This window comes from Mesoplodon bidens (assembly GCF_964165515.1).
Source record: "Mesoplodon bidens genome assembly, chromosome: 2".
NCBI lineage: Eukaryota > Metazoa > Chordata > Mammalia > Artiodactyla > Ziphiidae > Mesoplodon > Mesoplodon bidens.
The window spans coordinates 126,113,413-126,128,022 of record NC_138177.1 but is presented as its reverse complement, the minus strand read 5'-3'; the positions used below and the strand labels follow the sequence as shown (position 1 = coordinate 126,128,022).

The 14,610-nt window shown below is 37.0% G+C and overlaps 1 protein-coding gene across 1 annotated transcript in view; it reads left to right on the top strand.

Annotated features, from left to right (window-relative positions):
• The window catches only part of LRRC7 (leucine rich repeat containing 7), a gene marked incomplete at its 3' end in the record, with an annotated part of 507,551 nt that overhangs the window by 321,090 nt on the left and 171,851 nt on the right, over window positions 1-14,610 (top strand). Inside the window, exon 8 of the mRNA XM_081225604.1 lies at window positions 7,258-7,321. Within this exon, the coding sequence (XP_081081730.1) occupies window positions 7,258-7,321 (64 nt within the window). The remainder of the gene's footprint in view (window positions 1-7,257; window positions 7,322-14,610) is intronic.

The window sequence follows — 14,610 nt, the reverse complement described above, 5'->3', positions numbered from 1 at the left end:
CTGGTAAAGAGTTATTCATTCATGCACATATGAATATCTTCATTAAACAAACTGATTGAGAAGCTATTTGTAAGATCAATAACTTACTTGCTCTCATGAAGCTTCAGTCTAGCAGGGGGAAAATAATTAGCAAGTAAACAAGTTTTAATTTTCAGTATTAAATATTAAAATATAAAATTAACCTAAAAAATTAAATTAAATATTTTCAGGGATAAGTGTTAAGAAGAAAATGAAACAGGGCAATATATAACATGAAGATGGGAAGGAGATTTAATTTTGGGTAAAGGGATATGAGGAGGAAAAATATGAGCTGAGTTGAAAAGGAGCCAGCTATGAGAAGATTTATGAGTTAGAACATTACAGGCAAGAGAAGCAGCAATGTTAAATGTAACAATCATGGAAATTTTATACATTTCTACAATTTTTACATACATAATATGAATGTAAGTTGGTAAACATCATTTAATACAACCAATTTCATTAGAACTTGCTCATTCAGATAACTAGGTGAACTTTACAAATGAATCTAAATAATCAGAAAGATATTCAGTTCAGACAGGAGATGATCAAATTGTAGGCATAACTGATAGAGAATATGACCCAAACTGTAACAAGTCCTGATATTTTCTCCCTAACTTATGGCAGTGATCATGCCTTCAAGCCATTTGTAAGGGGAAGTCACACCAGTTAGATTCCTGTGTTGGGACATAGAGATAGACCCCAGACCCACATGTGTTTACTGTAAGGACAAAGGAGTACAGTCAAATGAGTACATAATCAAGTAGGCTGCTTGAAGTGTATAAGAACAGGCCACGTGGGACCCCACCTAGTAGAGTAAGGAGGTAAACAAATGGAGATAAGAGGCTCACCCTCCAAGGAATCAGCAAGGAGAGGAGATAAAAGCCTGGAATATTCCTCTAGCACAGTGGATCTCAACTAGAAGTAATTTTGCCTCCCTAACCTCTACCCTGGGGACATTTGACAATGCCTGGAGACATTGTGGTTGTGAAAACTGCAGAGAGTACTACTGATATTAGGTAGGTAGAGGCCTTGGATGCTGCTAAACATCCTACAGGGCACAAGATAGCTGCATCCCAGGTGTCCCCTTATCCAGCCATGAGGATAGAATGACAGGGATTCGTGCAAGAAACTCTAATGGGAATTTTTAGAATTTCTTCACTTTGGACCAAAGTCTCTTACATTCTTTAAGGATACATGTTAGTATTGTGGACTTAAGCTATAATCACAGAAAAACCTCAGCTTCAGATGTACTCTTTGAGCATTTTCATTCTTTCTTTTCACATATATGACTCATATAACAAAGTTCTCCAAAACCCAGCTCAAACTTCACCTTTTCTTAAAGTTTTCCATAATTACCAAACTGTCAAATGTTCCTTCTTCTGAGCTCCTATGGCAATCTATACATACTTTTATCCTAGCATTTATCACCCTGTGAAGTAATTATTCATTGAAATGTCATTCCCATTTTAAAAATAGGTCTTTCTGGGTAGAGACTATGTAAGATGTGCTAAACATCCTACAGTGCACAAAGTAGTCCCCTATATCAAAGAATTAACTGGCCCAAAATGTCAATAGTGCCAAGGTTGAGAAACCCTGCATCCCAGAAATCTTTGTAACTTCGGTGTTCACGTGACACCTGCCATAAGGAAGCACAAATTGAATGAATGAACGCTCACAAACACTACTAACATAAAAATACCATGAGTTCTATTTTATTTTTCTGACAAAGCCTTACTTGTTTGTGTCCTAATTAAATTAAAAACCTATGACATATTTCATCTAAAAGGAACTTTTTTTGGACAATTTGACAATGATTATAGTTTAGTAACTAGCACACGAACAAGAAAAGCAACAGGCTGCATTACAGACTGTCTAAAATCTTGTGGGTAAAGACAGTCATTTTGAAAGGTGTAAAATGTAAGAAATAATATAGAATGACATTTTCAAAAAGCAGAGATAAGAGTGTAAAATTTTAAAGATATGTAAGAAATCATATTGGAAAGTAACTTTAAAAATGGAAGTAAGAATGTAATGGTAGAATGAAACTTTGCTGATAGTAATTAATGGAAACTAGGATCAAGAAAATAAAATGAGATAAAATTAAAATAGAAGAAAAGATATTTTAAACAACAGAACTTAAATAAGCTTCAGGAAATAGTTTAGAAAACCTCATGAGAAAGCCTTTTGTCATTGTTGTTCCAGAGCAAACAAAAGGAAAATTGTTGCTCATTCAGAAGAATGGCAAAGGAATCGTAGGAAGCTATGTTATAAACTTAAAATATAGTTTTTACGTATGAATTTATGAGTCAAAGATTTCAAAAGCAGTAGCCTAAAACTAGGATGGGAAAAGAAAAAGTCTTAGAGGTGGCAGAGAGGCTACCTATCCCCATACAAAAGGAATCAAACAAACTACACTAATAGAAACATAAGACATAATAGATACATTTATACATTGTCTTGGTCAGCCCACGTCTAAAGAACAGTGTTTAATTCTGAGTGCCAGTTGACCTTCAGAGATAGAAATGTTTCAGATTCTGTGGTCCATATGGTCTGTCTCACTGCTCAATTCTGCCATTGCAATGCAAAATAGCCATAGATTATATGTTAACAAATGAGCAGGACTATGTTCCAGTAAAGCTTTATCTATAAAAACAAAAGTGCCAGGTTTGTATCTCATCCTGTTTGGAAGAGAAGCTTTGATAAAGATGATCAGGGTGTTTAGGTTTCTGGAAACCCCATCATGTAAGAAATGATTTAAGAGGTCACCAATATTTAGCCTAGAAAAAAGAGATAAATCCCAGAACCAATAAAATTTACTTTAGGACACTCAAGTACAAGACATCACTCATGTCTTCATTTAATAAAAATAATTGTGTCTTTCTCTTTAACCACCATGGCTAGAAAAAATGTATATTCTCAGGTTTATGTGATACGCATCTTGGAGATAGTGAGAACTACAGGAAGTTGTGGAAAGGCTTCTGGTCTTCAGCTCATGATGGTTCTCACTAGAATACTTTTTGCCTAAGGCTACATGGTCAAGTCAAATGCAGGTGGCTTTACTACTCCTGTGGTCATTTTTCATTCATTGCCATACTTGGTCACTTGGTCCTTCACCTTGGTTCCCAAAGTTTTGGTGTTCATTGTTTGTTGGACTACAATGTGGTCTAGGAACAAAGCTTGAGATAATCTGCTGCTCCTCAGTATTCCCAGGCTTAGAAGAAAATCTAATTCTCTCTTCATGGAGCACAGCCACTACCACCCCTTCCCCTAGAAGCACCTATCCAGTGGTATAGGTTTGGCAAGAGGTGAGTCAGATGTTCTTACAATGCTGGCCAATGTTTCACAACCATCTTTGGACTGCTAGTGATCCCACACAGACCCTTCTGGGCATCTTGAAACATAAAGGAAACATATATATATATGAAAAAACTAACAATTCAAGAAAGTTAGTGACCAATGCCAAATAAATCATGGAAAAGAAAGCAGATAGTATGTGAGCTTAAAAGGAGAGATAACTTTGTGATGGAGTAGACAAGAAACATCACTTATTTATTTTTCAAATATTTATTTCTAGTCAAGACCTTTCACCTGAGCTCCAGTCTTACACAGGCGCACATGTGCACGTGTGTGAGCACGTGTGCACACACACACACATTTTCTCCTAACATAGGACTCACACATTCACCTCAAATTCTCTATAGTATTTTTAAAAGTATTCACTACATCCAGCTCTCTCCACCGCAGATTTATTCCTTTGCAACATTCCCACAGTGCTACTCAATCCAGAAACTAGCTTCAATTCCTTCCTCTTCTTTATCTTCCACATCCAACCAACTATCATCATTACCAAGTATGTCTTCACCAATGCATCCCTTATAGTTCCCACCATATCATCCACACTGCCATTGTCTTATTTCTGGCCACAATTATATCCCACATAGATTTCAGGACACTCTTTTTATTTGACCTTTTTGCTAGCACATCTTCTCCACATTTCCCACACCACTCCAAGCTGTCAAAGTGATCTTTCTAAAATAAAAATTTGATATATCTTCCCTATCTAAATCTTAAAGATTCCATTGCCTTCAACGTAAAACTCAAACTTCTTTGTTTAACATGGATGATCTCATGATCTGGCCCTTGTCTACATATTATTTCTTATTTCTTTTTTTTTTTTTTTGCCATATGCGGGCCTCTCACTGTTGTGGCCTCTCCCGTTGTGGAGCACAGGATCCGGACGCGCAGGCTCAGCAGCCATGGCTCATGGGCCCAGCCGCTCCACAGCATGTGGGATCCTCCAGGACCGGGGCACAAACCCGTGTCCCCTGCATCGGCAGGCAGACTCTCAACCACTGCGCCACCAAGGAAGCCCGAGTCTCCTATTTTTTACTCCCACTCCCCAATGCTGAAAAAGCACTTCTTTAGAATCCTACACATATATTTTCTATGGCATTTAGTCTATTGGGTAAACATGGCCCACTGTCTTAACCATTTTCTTTCAAGATTATGAGCTGCCTGATAATAGGAAAAACACCTTTCATCTTGATAACCTTAAAAGTTGAGAGATAGTAGGAAATCAGTATGTTTATGTTATTGAATAAAGAGTATTGAAGATATATGGGTAAAGGCATATTGAACGGGAGAAAAAGCATTAGCAAAAGCTTAAAACAGAAAACTGATCTTCTCAAAGTCATCACTAATCTACATGTTCAATCAAGTGGTCATTTCTCAGGTATATCATCAATTTTTCTTACAATTTGTTATTTCTTCCAACTTTAAATGCCGTCTTTACTTGGCTTCCAGTTCTTCACACTCTTCTGGCTTTTCTCTTGTGATCCTAGTAGCTTCTCTGTCTTCTTTCCTGGCTCATCCTCATGTCTTCTTAGACCTATTATCGTCTCATCTACACTCATTCCTTTGGTGATCTCACATGCTCAAGGCTTGATACCATCTGTATGCTGACAATGCTCAAATGATCTATTTTGCCTGGACTTCTTCCCTGAACTACAGACTTGTGTATGTAACTTCCTGCTTGACATCTCTAGTTGGCTTTACAATAGAAATTTCAAATTTAACATTTTTTTCAACCTTATGAGGTGAGGTATAACTGATAAATAAAATTGTAGGATATTTAAAGTACATTGTGATGATTTAATAGAAGTATACATTATGAAAGGATTCTTCTCATCTAATTAATTAACACATCCATCACTTCACATATTTATCTTTTGGGAGGAAATTTGAGGGGGGATGGACAAGGATGAGAACATTTAAAACCAAGCTTTTGATGAACCCAAAACCCTGCTCACCGTGTCTTCTCCATCAGTCAATTACACTTCATCCTTCTAGTTGTTCAGACCAAAACACACTTTTAATCACATTTGACTCTACTTTCTCTTACTCCCCACAATCATTTAATCAACAAAACATTTGAATCTAATCTTAAATATGTCCAGAATCCAACCACTTCTCACCCCCTCCACTGCCACCAACCTGACCGGACCACCGTCACCTCTCATTTGGCATTTTCCATTAACTGCCTGTTTGACCTCCCATCTTCTACCTTCGTCCTCCTCGGTCTGTCTACAAGCCTGAAATCATAGGTATCCTTTTAAAACAAGTCACTTCAATATACCTTTGATCAAAACCTTTCAGTGACCCTCCATCTTACTCAAAATCAAAGCCAAAGTCTTGGGTTATAAGACCCCATTTTTCTAACTCCCCAATATCATCTCTTTACTTCTCCTGTCCCTCAGTCTACTTCAGCCATACTGGTTACCTAAGATGTCTTCAAGCAAGCAACGTGTCCCTGCTGCAGAGTCTAGGCACTATGGTGCTCCTTCATTTCCTTTAAGCATTGGCTCAAGTTTCTTCTCAGTGAGACCTGATTACCCTATTAAAAATTGCAGTCATGTTATATGCATTCTTCCTATCTTCCTCCTCTTCTTATGTGTTCTTCATAGTACTTATAACCTTCTAGTATATTATTTTATTTTACTTAATTGTTTTATTTATTGTCATTATCATCTCCACTGGAATGTAAAGTAGTTTTGAGGAGGAATTTTTGTTTGTTTTCATCCAGTGCTATTCCCCAGGCCCCAGAAGATTGTCTAGCACATAATAATCCTTCAATAACAGTTGCTGAGTGAAGAAAGAGTACACACATTTTTTTTGCATTTCTGAGTGCCTGCCAGAGTCTGAATTACAATAGTATTTCATTTGCTACTCATAAAAGCCCTATAAGATAATTACTACATGAATTTTAAAGGTGAAGGAACGAAAACTTTTTGAGATTTGAGTCAACAATGCCTCCAGAATTTCTGTATAGTCAAGACTTGGAGACAGCATTCTGGTTAGTAGGGAGATAAAAAACTTGAAAATCAGAAAAATGCTCTCTTTTCTTATGTTGTATGTTATACTTGAGAATGGTTTGGTAAATGCTGATTGCACATGGCATGTGCTAAGGTATGTCTAATCTTTGGCACCAACTCTTGCCCGAGGTTTAAGGTTGTTCAAAGCTGCAGCATCATTCAAGCCAATATGTTTAGGAGACAATGAGTACAAAAGTTAGGGGTAGGGGATTAAGAGGTACAAACTACTGTGTATAAAATAAATGAGCTACAAGGATATAAAGTACAACACAAGGAATATAGCCAACATTTTATAATAATTATAAATGGAATCTAACCTTTAAAAATTGTGAATCACTATGTTGTACATCTGAAGCTTACATAATATTATAAATCAACCTATACCTCAATAAAAGAAGAAAAAAGAAGTTTTGCTATAACAGAACTTCATTTAAGGAAGTGAAAAATGACAAGATTGATGATGAATTTGTGGCCATATTGTGGAATTTTAGAACGCTTTACTAAGAATTGGGTTTATCCATTGGTTTCCAAACCTGTGGGGCTTCTTAAAAATATGGATTTTGGAGCCCCAATCGGTACCTCCTATTGGTATAGATTTTTAACAAGCTTCCCAGATTTTCGTTAAGCATCCAGGCCAGAACTCCATCCATAGACTGGCATTTGGAAATATGGTAAGCTACTAAAGGTTTTCAGGCAGCAGTTTGCATACGTTACTGTATATTTGCAACTTACTTCTCCCTAAAAAATACCCCCGTATCTGTGCACTATACACCCAGGTAAATCTGATGGGGAGGTGGGTGGAATGTCTTTTGGAGCAATGTGTCATGCACTGCCTCACAATAGTATTTTTCTCCATCTGTTATAGGTCAATGCACAAACTGGCCCAGTTGGAAAGACTTGACCTAGGCAATAATGAATTCAGTGAGCTGGTAAGCGAATGCATTTTCTAAATTTGATAAATATATCCCAGGGGATTATTTCTTTTGTTCTGTCTTTATAACCCCAGGCATTAAATGATCAGGTGCACATTTACATTCGCTAAATATAAAAATGAAATAAAATCTGGAATTAAAGTGATTGTTTATCTATATAGTAAGCCACAGGGAATTGAATAATTAGGATTAACTTTAAAAAGCCAGGGTATGGATAGGCAGATGCAAATTGTCAGTTTTGAGCACCACCTATATAGCAGGCACCATGTTCAGAGTGTTATATATGTTGCCTCATTTAATCCTGATTTGCCATGTTGCCATGGAACATGGAAACAAGCTCAAAGTGGTCACTGACTTACGTAGCTTTTATGTGGTTGAACAGGAATTAAACCAAGACTTGATTAACTCAGAGTCCATACCTTGAAGACTTCTGCTTTGGCTGCTTAATGGGCATAGCATGAGAGGAGTGATCAATGGCCTTTTATTTCCAATTGTATTGAAAGTGTCTTTCTAGTGAACATATGTTATGACCTCACTGCCAGCAAAATTGACAGAATTTTGACTACTCCTTTTAGGCTTAAGTTTTCTTTAAATGTTCCTGAAAACCAAAATCTCAAATGCAAATTAAAAATAAAATACTCTTTTACCAGCAGACCCAGCCTGTTTTACTCAGAGGTCTTCCACTTGAACATCTTCAAATTTCAAAAATTAATTCACCTAAATTATATTTTAACTATTTCTAAATTAAAACATTTAAGTGAGTAATCAGCTTTTCTTTTGCAGCTATGTTAATAGCTACATGACCTTGTGAAAATGACTTAACCTCTCTAAGCCTCATTTTCCTTTTCTATAAAATGGAGATTATAATGGTTCCTCCCCTCCAAGGTTTGTAGGAGAATTAACTAAAAAAATGTACAGGGCCTGGAAAAAGTGATTCTCAGTAAATGCCAGTGTATAGGGGTGATAGGGTATAATTCACACTACAACTTGAATGTGCAAAAAAATTAACTTGTTTTACTTTGACCGTAACTAATTTGATCATTGTCCCAGCCTCTATCAGCTCTTTATTGAGGGTAAAAACTGACTTTTATTCTTTTATTCTTCTATGATTAGAAGTTAAATCTAATGTTAGAAGTTACATGGTTCCTTTAGGTTGTGTTCATCTTCCCTGCATAGAAATTCTCTGTAACCTGTTGCCTTCCCCTGCTTGCGTCCTTAAGATGGAATTTGAGTGAGTGTGAAGGAAGGTACATATCTTTCTGACATGAGGAAAAGATACCCTTTGGCCTCAGGCTGGTTTTCAGAAGTGCTGGCCTCTGGGCTGATGTCTGCAGCTGATACTGCCTCCTGTGTTAAATCTGCAATTCTGAACCTGCCAGTTGGTTCTTTGGGCTCAAGCAATACCCCCTGGGAGCATTGGCCATCTTCCTCTTGCTGGCAGCACCATCACCCAGTTACCATTGCATATACATGCATAAGTCTCTGTCCTGTCTTCCCTCCAGCACCATGCTTGGAAGTCCATCCCCAATTTCTGTTGTGAAGGAACCTCACCAGCCATAACCTTAATAGTGACCCCATAGCAAGTCTACAGGCTCTGAGAGTCCAAATGATAGGCAAACTGAAAGAGGTCCAATAAAAATAAACTTCAGAGCTTCCTTCTACCTGCTGCATCGCACCGCCAAGCTTGCTCTGCTTTGGATGCACCCAACTTTGTTATTGGGCAGCTGGCAAGGTGGCCTCAACACAGAAAAGCAAAATGACCCAGTACATAGTTTAATGTACCTCTGGCATTTTTAAAGGAAATATTTATTAGTGTAAGTAGAGAGAGACGTAAAGGTGGTGAATAACAGTGGCAAAACTAGTTTATATTGGAAGTTTTTTTAATTAGTTGTTAAGAAGTTAGGATCTACCCATGATTCCATGAAGACATGTAGCTTGGCCTAGTAATTGAAAGAACATGGACAATGGATTCAGATGACTCAGGTTTAACTTTCAACTCCATCACTGGTTAGCTAGGTACCTTTGAGTCTATAGCTCACTCCCTATCTTCAGCTTCCTCTTCAATAAAATAAGGGTATCAAACCCATATATCTCACAGACTTTTTGAAAGAATTTCATGCAAGAGAATCTATAATAAACACTTAATGTATGTTTCAAACGAATTTCAATTCTGTCAAGTATATAATTTTGCAAGCCTTTTGTATGGATATTTTGTGGATCAATATTTTACTATAAATATTTGCATCGACAAAGTTGAATAGGGCATGTTTATTTTTTGAAAATAAGCTTACTAAAAGTAAAATTTGAATACACATATTTTGACTTATGCTTCTGATGTCTAAGAAATCGTTATCTGAGCAAAAGCATTTTTTACTTTTGAACTCCCAATATTTTATGCTTGTCACAAAGTTAAGTCTCTTAAATTTTTTTTTGCACTTCTACTGGGGTGCTTTATTTGATACTAGTTATTTGGTGGGGTTGGGGGGAGTATAATTCTGGAACTTCACATTTTTAATGTTATTTACTTTTAATCAAATATTTGAATTTTATTCATCATATATGTGGGACTAGCTGTTATTTCTCTGACAGTAACAATTTTTTTTTACATCTTTATTGGAGTATAATTGCTTTACAATGTGTCAGTTTCTGCTTTATAACAAATTGAATCAGTTATACATATACATATGTTCCCATATCTCTTCCCTCTTGCATCTTCCTCCCTCCCACTCTCCCTATCCCAACCCTCCAGGCAGTCACAAAGCATCGAGCTGATCTCCCTGTGCTATGCGGCTGCTTCCCACTAGCTATCTACCTTACGTTTGGTAGTGTGTATATGTCCATGCCACTCTCTCACTTTGTCCCAGCTTACCCTTTCCCCTCCCCATATCCTCAAGTCCATTCTCTAGTAGGTCTGTGTCTTTATTACTGTCTTAGCCCTAGGTACTTAATGACATTTTTTTTCTTAGCTTCCATATATATGTGTTAGCATACGGTATTTGTCTTTCTCTTTCTGACTTACTTCACTCTGTATGACAGACTCTAGGTCTATCCACCTCATTACAAATAGCTCAATTTCATTTCTTTTTATAGCTGAGTAATATTCCATTGTATATATGTGCCACATCTTCTTTACCCATTCATCCGATGATGGACACTTAGGTTGTTTCCATATCCTGGCTATTGTAAATAGAGCTGCAATGAACATTTTGGTACATGACTCTTTTTGAATTATGGTTTTCTCGGGGTATATGTCCAGTAGTGGGATTGCTGGGTCATATGGTAGTTCTATTTGTAGATTTTTAACTTCCATACTGTTCTCCATAGTGGCTGTACCAATTTTTAATGTGAAAATAAGAGAATTTGCTCTGATAAGAGGCCTCTAGAACCAAGATCATATGGAGGAAAGGGAATTAAATTCCAATCTGTAACTAGATATTGACACCTAGGAGATTACTATTAGATGATTCATTTTGTGTGTCATGGTAAAGAGACAGATGTGAAGAGATGGCAGTAAGTAAAAAAAAAAAAAAAAAAAGAGAATGAGAATGAGAAAACCTAATGAAGAGAACAGAAGTCTGCTTGCCAGAGGAGCAATGTACATATCCCAAATAAGGTTTGAAGTAGAAATATCTCCTTATGGATGCTTTTGTAACAATAAAAGATTGTAAACAAAAGAAATTATCTTATGTTTCTACAGGAATAACCACTAGAAGATACTAGACACAGTGCTAGGAACATAATAGATTCTTAAAACTTTTTTTATGTGTGTTTCTTTCATGGCTTTTTTATCAATATAAAATTAATAAATGCTCATTTAAAATTATTAGAAAGTTAAAAGAAGTATAAAGATGATAGTAAAAGTAATCTGTGACCTCATCCCCATATATAATCATTATTAATATTTTTGGTATATTCTTTCTCCCTTCCCCCATTTTCTTTTAATGAGGTCATATGAGCATTATTTGGAGCCTGGTCAGAGATGGGACACTAGTAGGTTGATGTGTGTAGTTGGATAGCATCAATCCTTAAAAATCCTCTGTACACTCTATATAGTACATTCTTCACACTGTTACAATAATTAGTAACATCCCAATGACATGAAATGGTCAGGGACCCTAAAACAAATTCAGTGATTATCATGGGGCCCAAAAGCTGTATGGTAGGATTATATTTCAGGTATATATATATATATATATATACACACACACACACACATATATATATATATATATATATATATACACGTATATATATATACATATATATATATATATATACATACATATATATATATATATATATATATATATATATATATATATATATATATATTCTCCAATGAACTAAGAATTGCTATTTGTCCTGAACTGGTGCAGGAAATAATGGAGCCCCAAAGCAAATCACCATGAACCAGAATACTGGAAAATGGAGCAGATTGAGTAGCAGAGCCCCGAGGAGATAGGATGGATCCAATAATAGTATGGGGTCATGGTTGACCATCCCCCAAAACTAGCTCCAGCTTCCAGCTCCTTTACTTCCTTTCTTCATCCCCCCCTTCCCTCAAAAGCAGAGGACTGTGGCATACAGGAAAATGTCACTTAGAGCCCCCAAAAACTCTGCTAAGGGAACCTTCATCAAAAGAGTCAGTCATAAGAAGCAAAATAAGAAAGGTTTTCGGCAAGCCAGAAAGAGAAAATTGCTCAGCTCAGAGGAGGCTAAAAGCAGACTAGGAAATGGTCTGTGTATGCCTTAGAGTCCATGATCATGATATAATGATGATCATGACCTTCTATATAAACTATATTCAGTTCCATCCTGTCAGGGATATTTTTTACATCTGTGCTCATACATGAGGTTGGTATACATTATTCTTGTGTGCTTTATCCATGAGTTCCTGTTTTTCATCAGTTTTGAAAAATTAACAGTCCTTATCTCCTCAAATGTTGCCTTTTAACTGTATCTTCTGTCTCTCCTGCTGGAATTTGGATTAAATATGAATATGAGTGATTTTGAAATAAGTGATTTTGAAATACCATTTTATTAATTATTTTGTAAGTTTTTTCTGGAAAAGTAATCAGATAAAGAGTAATTTTAAAATATCTATTCATGTCCTTAAAGAAAGTCTTCCTGCCTCTGCACCTAAAATTAGCCAGGATTCATTCTCCAGAGTTTGAGGCATCATGATGAGATCATTTTAAGAGTATTTTCAACTCTTTGAGCTATTTAATGTGTCAGTTACTGACAGAGATATTTCTAAACTACAGACCATTCAAATTCTGGATTAAAGAACAAAACATGGATTTTAAAAAACAAAACACCTAAATGACAGCAACAAAAATATTTAAAGAGTAAAAAATATATTTTTTCTGTGATAAAAAAACATTTTTTAAACACATGTAAAGATGGATTGAATTTAAAAGTTCAGGGAATTCATCAGGAAATGAGTAGCATCATTTTTGTTTTGTTTTGTTTTTTTATTTTTGGTTGCGTTGGGTCTTTGTTGCTGTGAGCTAACTTTCTCGAGTTGCGGCGAGCAGGGGCTACTCTTCCTTGCGGTGCACAGGCTTCTCATTGAGGTGGCTTCTCATTGCAGAGCACGGGCTCTAGGTGCGTGGGCTTCAGTAGTTGCAGCATGTGGGCTCAGTAGTTGTGGTGCATGGGCTCTAGAGCACAGGTTCAGTAGTTGTGGCACATGGGCTTAGTTGCTCCACAGCATGTGGGATCCTCCTGGACCAGGGATCGAACCCATGTCCCCTGCACTGGCAGGCAGATTTTTAACCACTGCTCCACCAGGGAAGTCCCAATAGCATCGTTTTAACTATCTAATATTTGAAACAGTATGTCAAGCCATCTTTATAAAAAGATTTCATAAATTCAGCTATCCATGGACTGTATTAGAGGATTTATATTCTATAAAGCTTCTTTATAGAAAAACTTAAAAAATAGTCTGCACTCTACAAGTCACTATTTTAAATGCTTAATAAGGCTGCAGATCACACTAAGCAAGAATTTCTAATCTCAATATTCAAACCGAATTTGTTTCTGTTGACTTTTTTCACTTTATTTCATAGAATCAAACAAAAATATCAAATGGATAAATCAAGTAAATAATGGAGTCACTCTGAGCAAAATAATGGAGAAGAAATGCCAATAGTTGTACGGACTACCTGTTTGGTTTTATAAATAATATGAATGCGTTTTCATAGAAATTTGAAACAGCTGAGTGCTGTTTTAAATTGTAATTGAAATTGATTAGAATTAAATTAAGCTTTACCAGTAGTGTAACAGCCAATGATTTCAACTCCCTAGTTTGCCCAAGGTGTGCTCATTCTTTTTTTTTTTTTTTTTTTTTTTTTTTGCGGTATGCGGGCCTCTCACTGTTGTGGCCTCTCCCGTTGCGGAGCACAGGCTCCGGACGCGCAGGCTCAGCGGCCATGGCTCACGTCTCACGGGCCCAGCTGCTCCGCGGCATGTGGGATCTTCCCGGACTGGGGCACGAACCCATGTCCCCTGCATTGGCAGGCGGACTCTCAACCACTGCGCCACCAGGGAAGCCCCGGTGTGCTCATTCTTAATTAACTAGGATGCACGTATACCTGGGGCAAGCATTATATTTACATATCCGGTAATTTCCTTTATAGATAATTACAATGTAGGTTTGCCACACCTACTAATAAAATTTTAATTATTCTTCAAGTAAAGCTTATAAGAAAGAGCAGAGTAATAAAAATACAATCTGTCATCTTATAACAGGCCATCCCATTTTCAGGGAAGATATTTAAAACATCCTAATTAGTAACGCTTCCATTTCCTGAATTTGTAAAACTACTGAGGCCATAGATTTTGTGTGCGTGTATACACATATAGAATTTATATAGATCACAGACATTGCCAGAGGTTATCAAGAGAAACTTGAGAAATGAAACTAATTTTTTTTTTCTTTGCGGTGCGCGGGCCTCTCACTGTTGTGGCCTCTCCCGTTGTGGAGCACAGGCTCCGGACGCGCAGGCTCAGCGGCCACAGCTCACGGGCCCAGCCGCTCCGCGGCATGTGGGATCTTCCCGGACCGGGGCACAAACCCCTGTCCCCTGCATCGACAGGAGGACTCTCAACCACTGCGCCACCAGGGAAGCCCGAAACTAATTTTTTAAATGGAAACACATCAGTTTCTGTATCAGTCAAGGTCCAGGCAGGGGGTAGACACTATATCAAGTATTTAACAAAGAAAGTTTAATATAAGGAATGGATAATCATGTACTAGAAAACTGGAAAGACAGAAAGCGGAC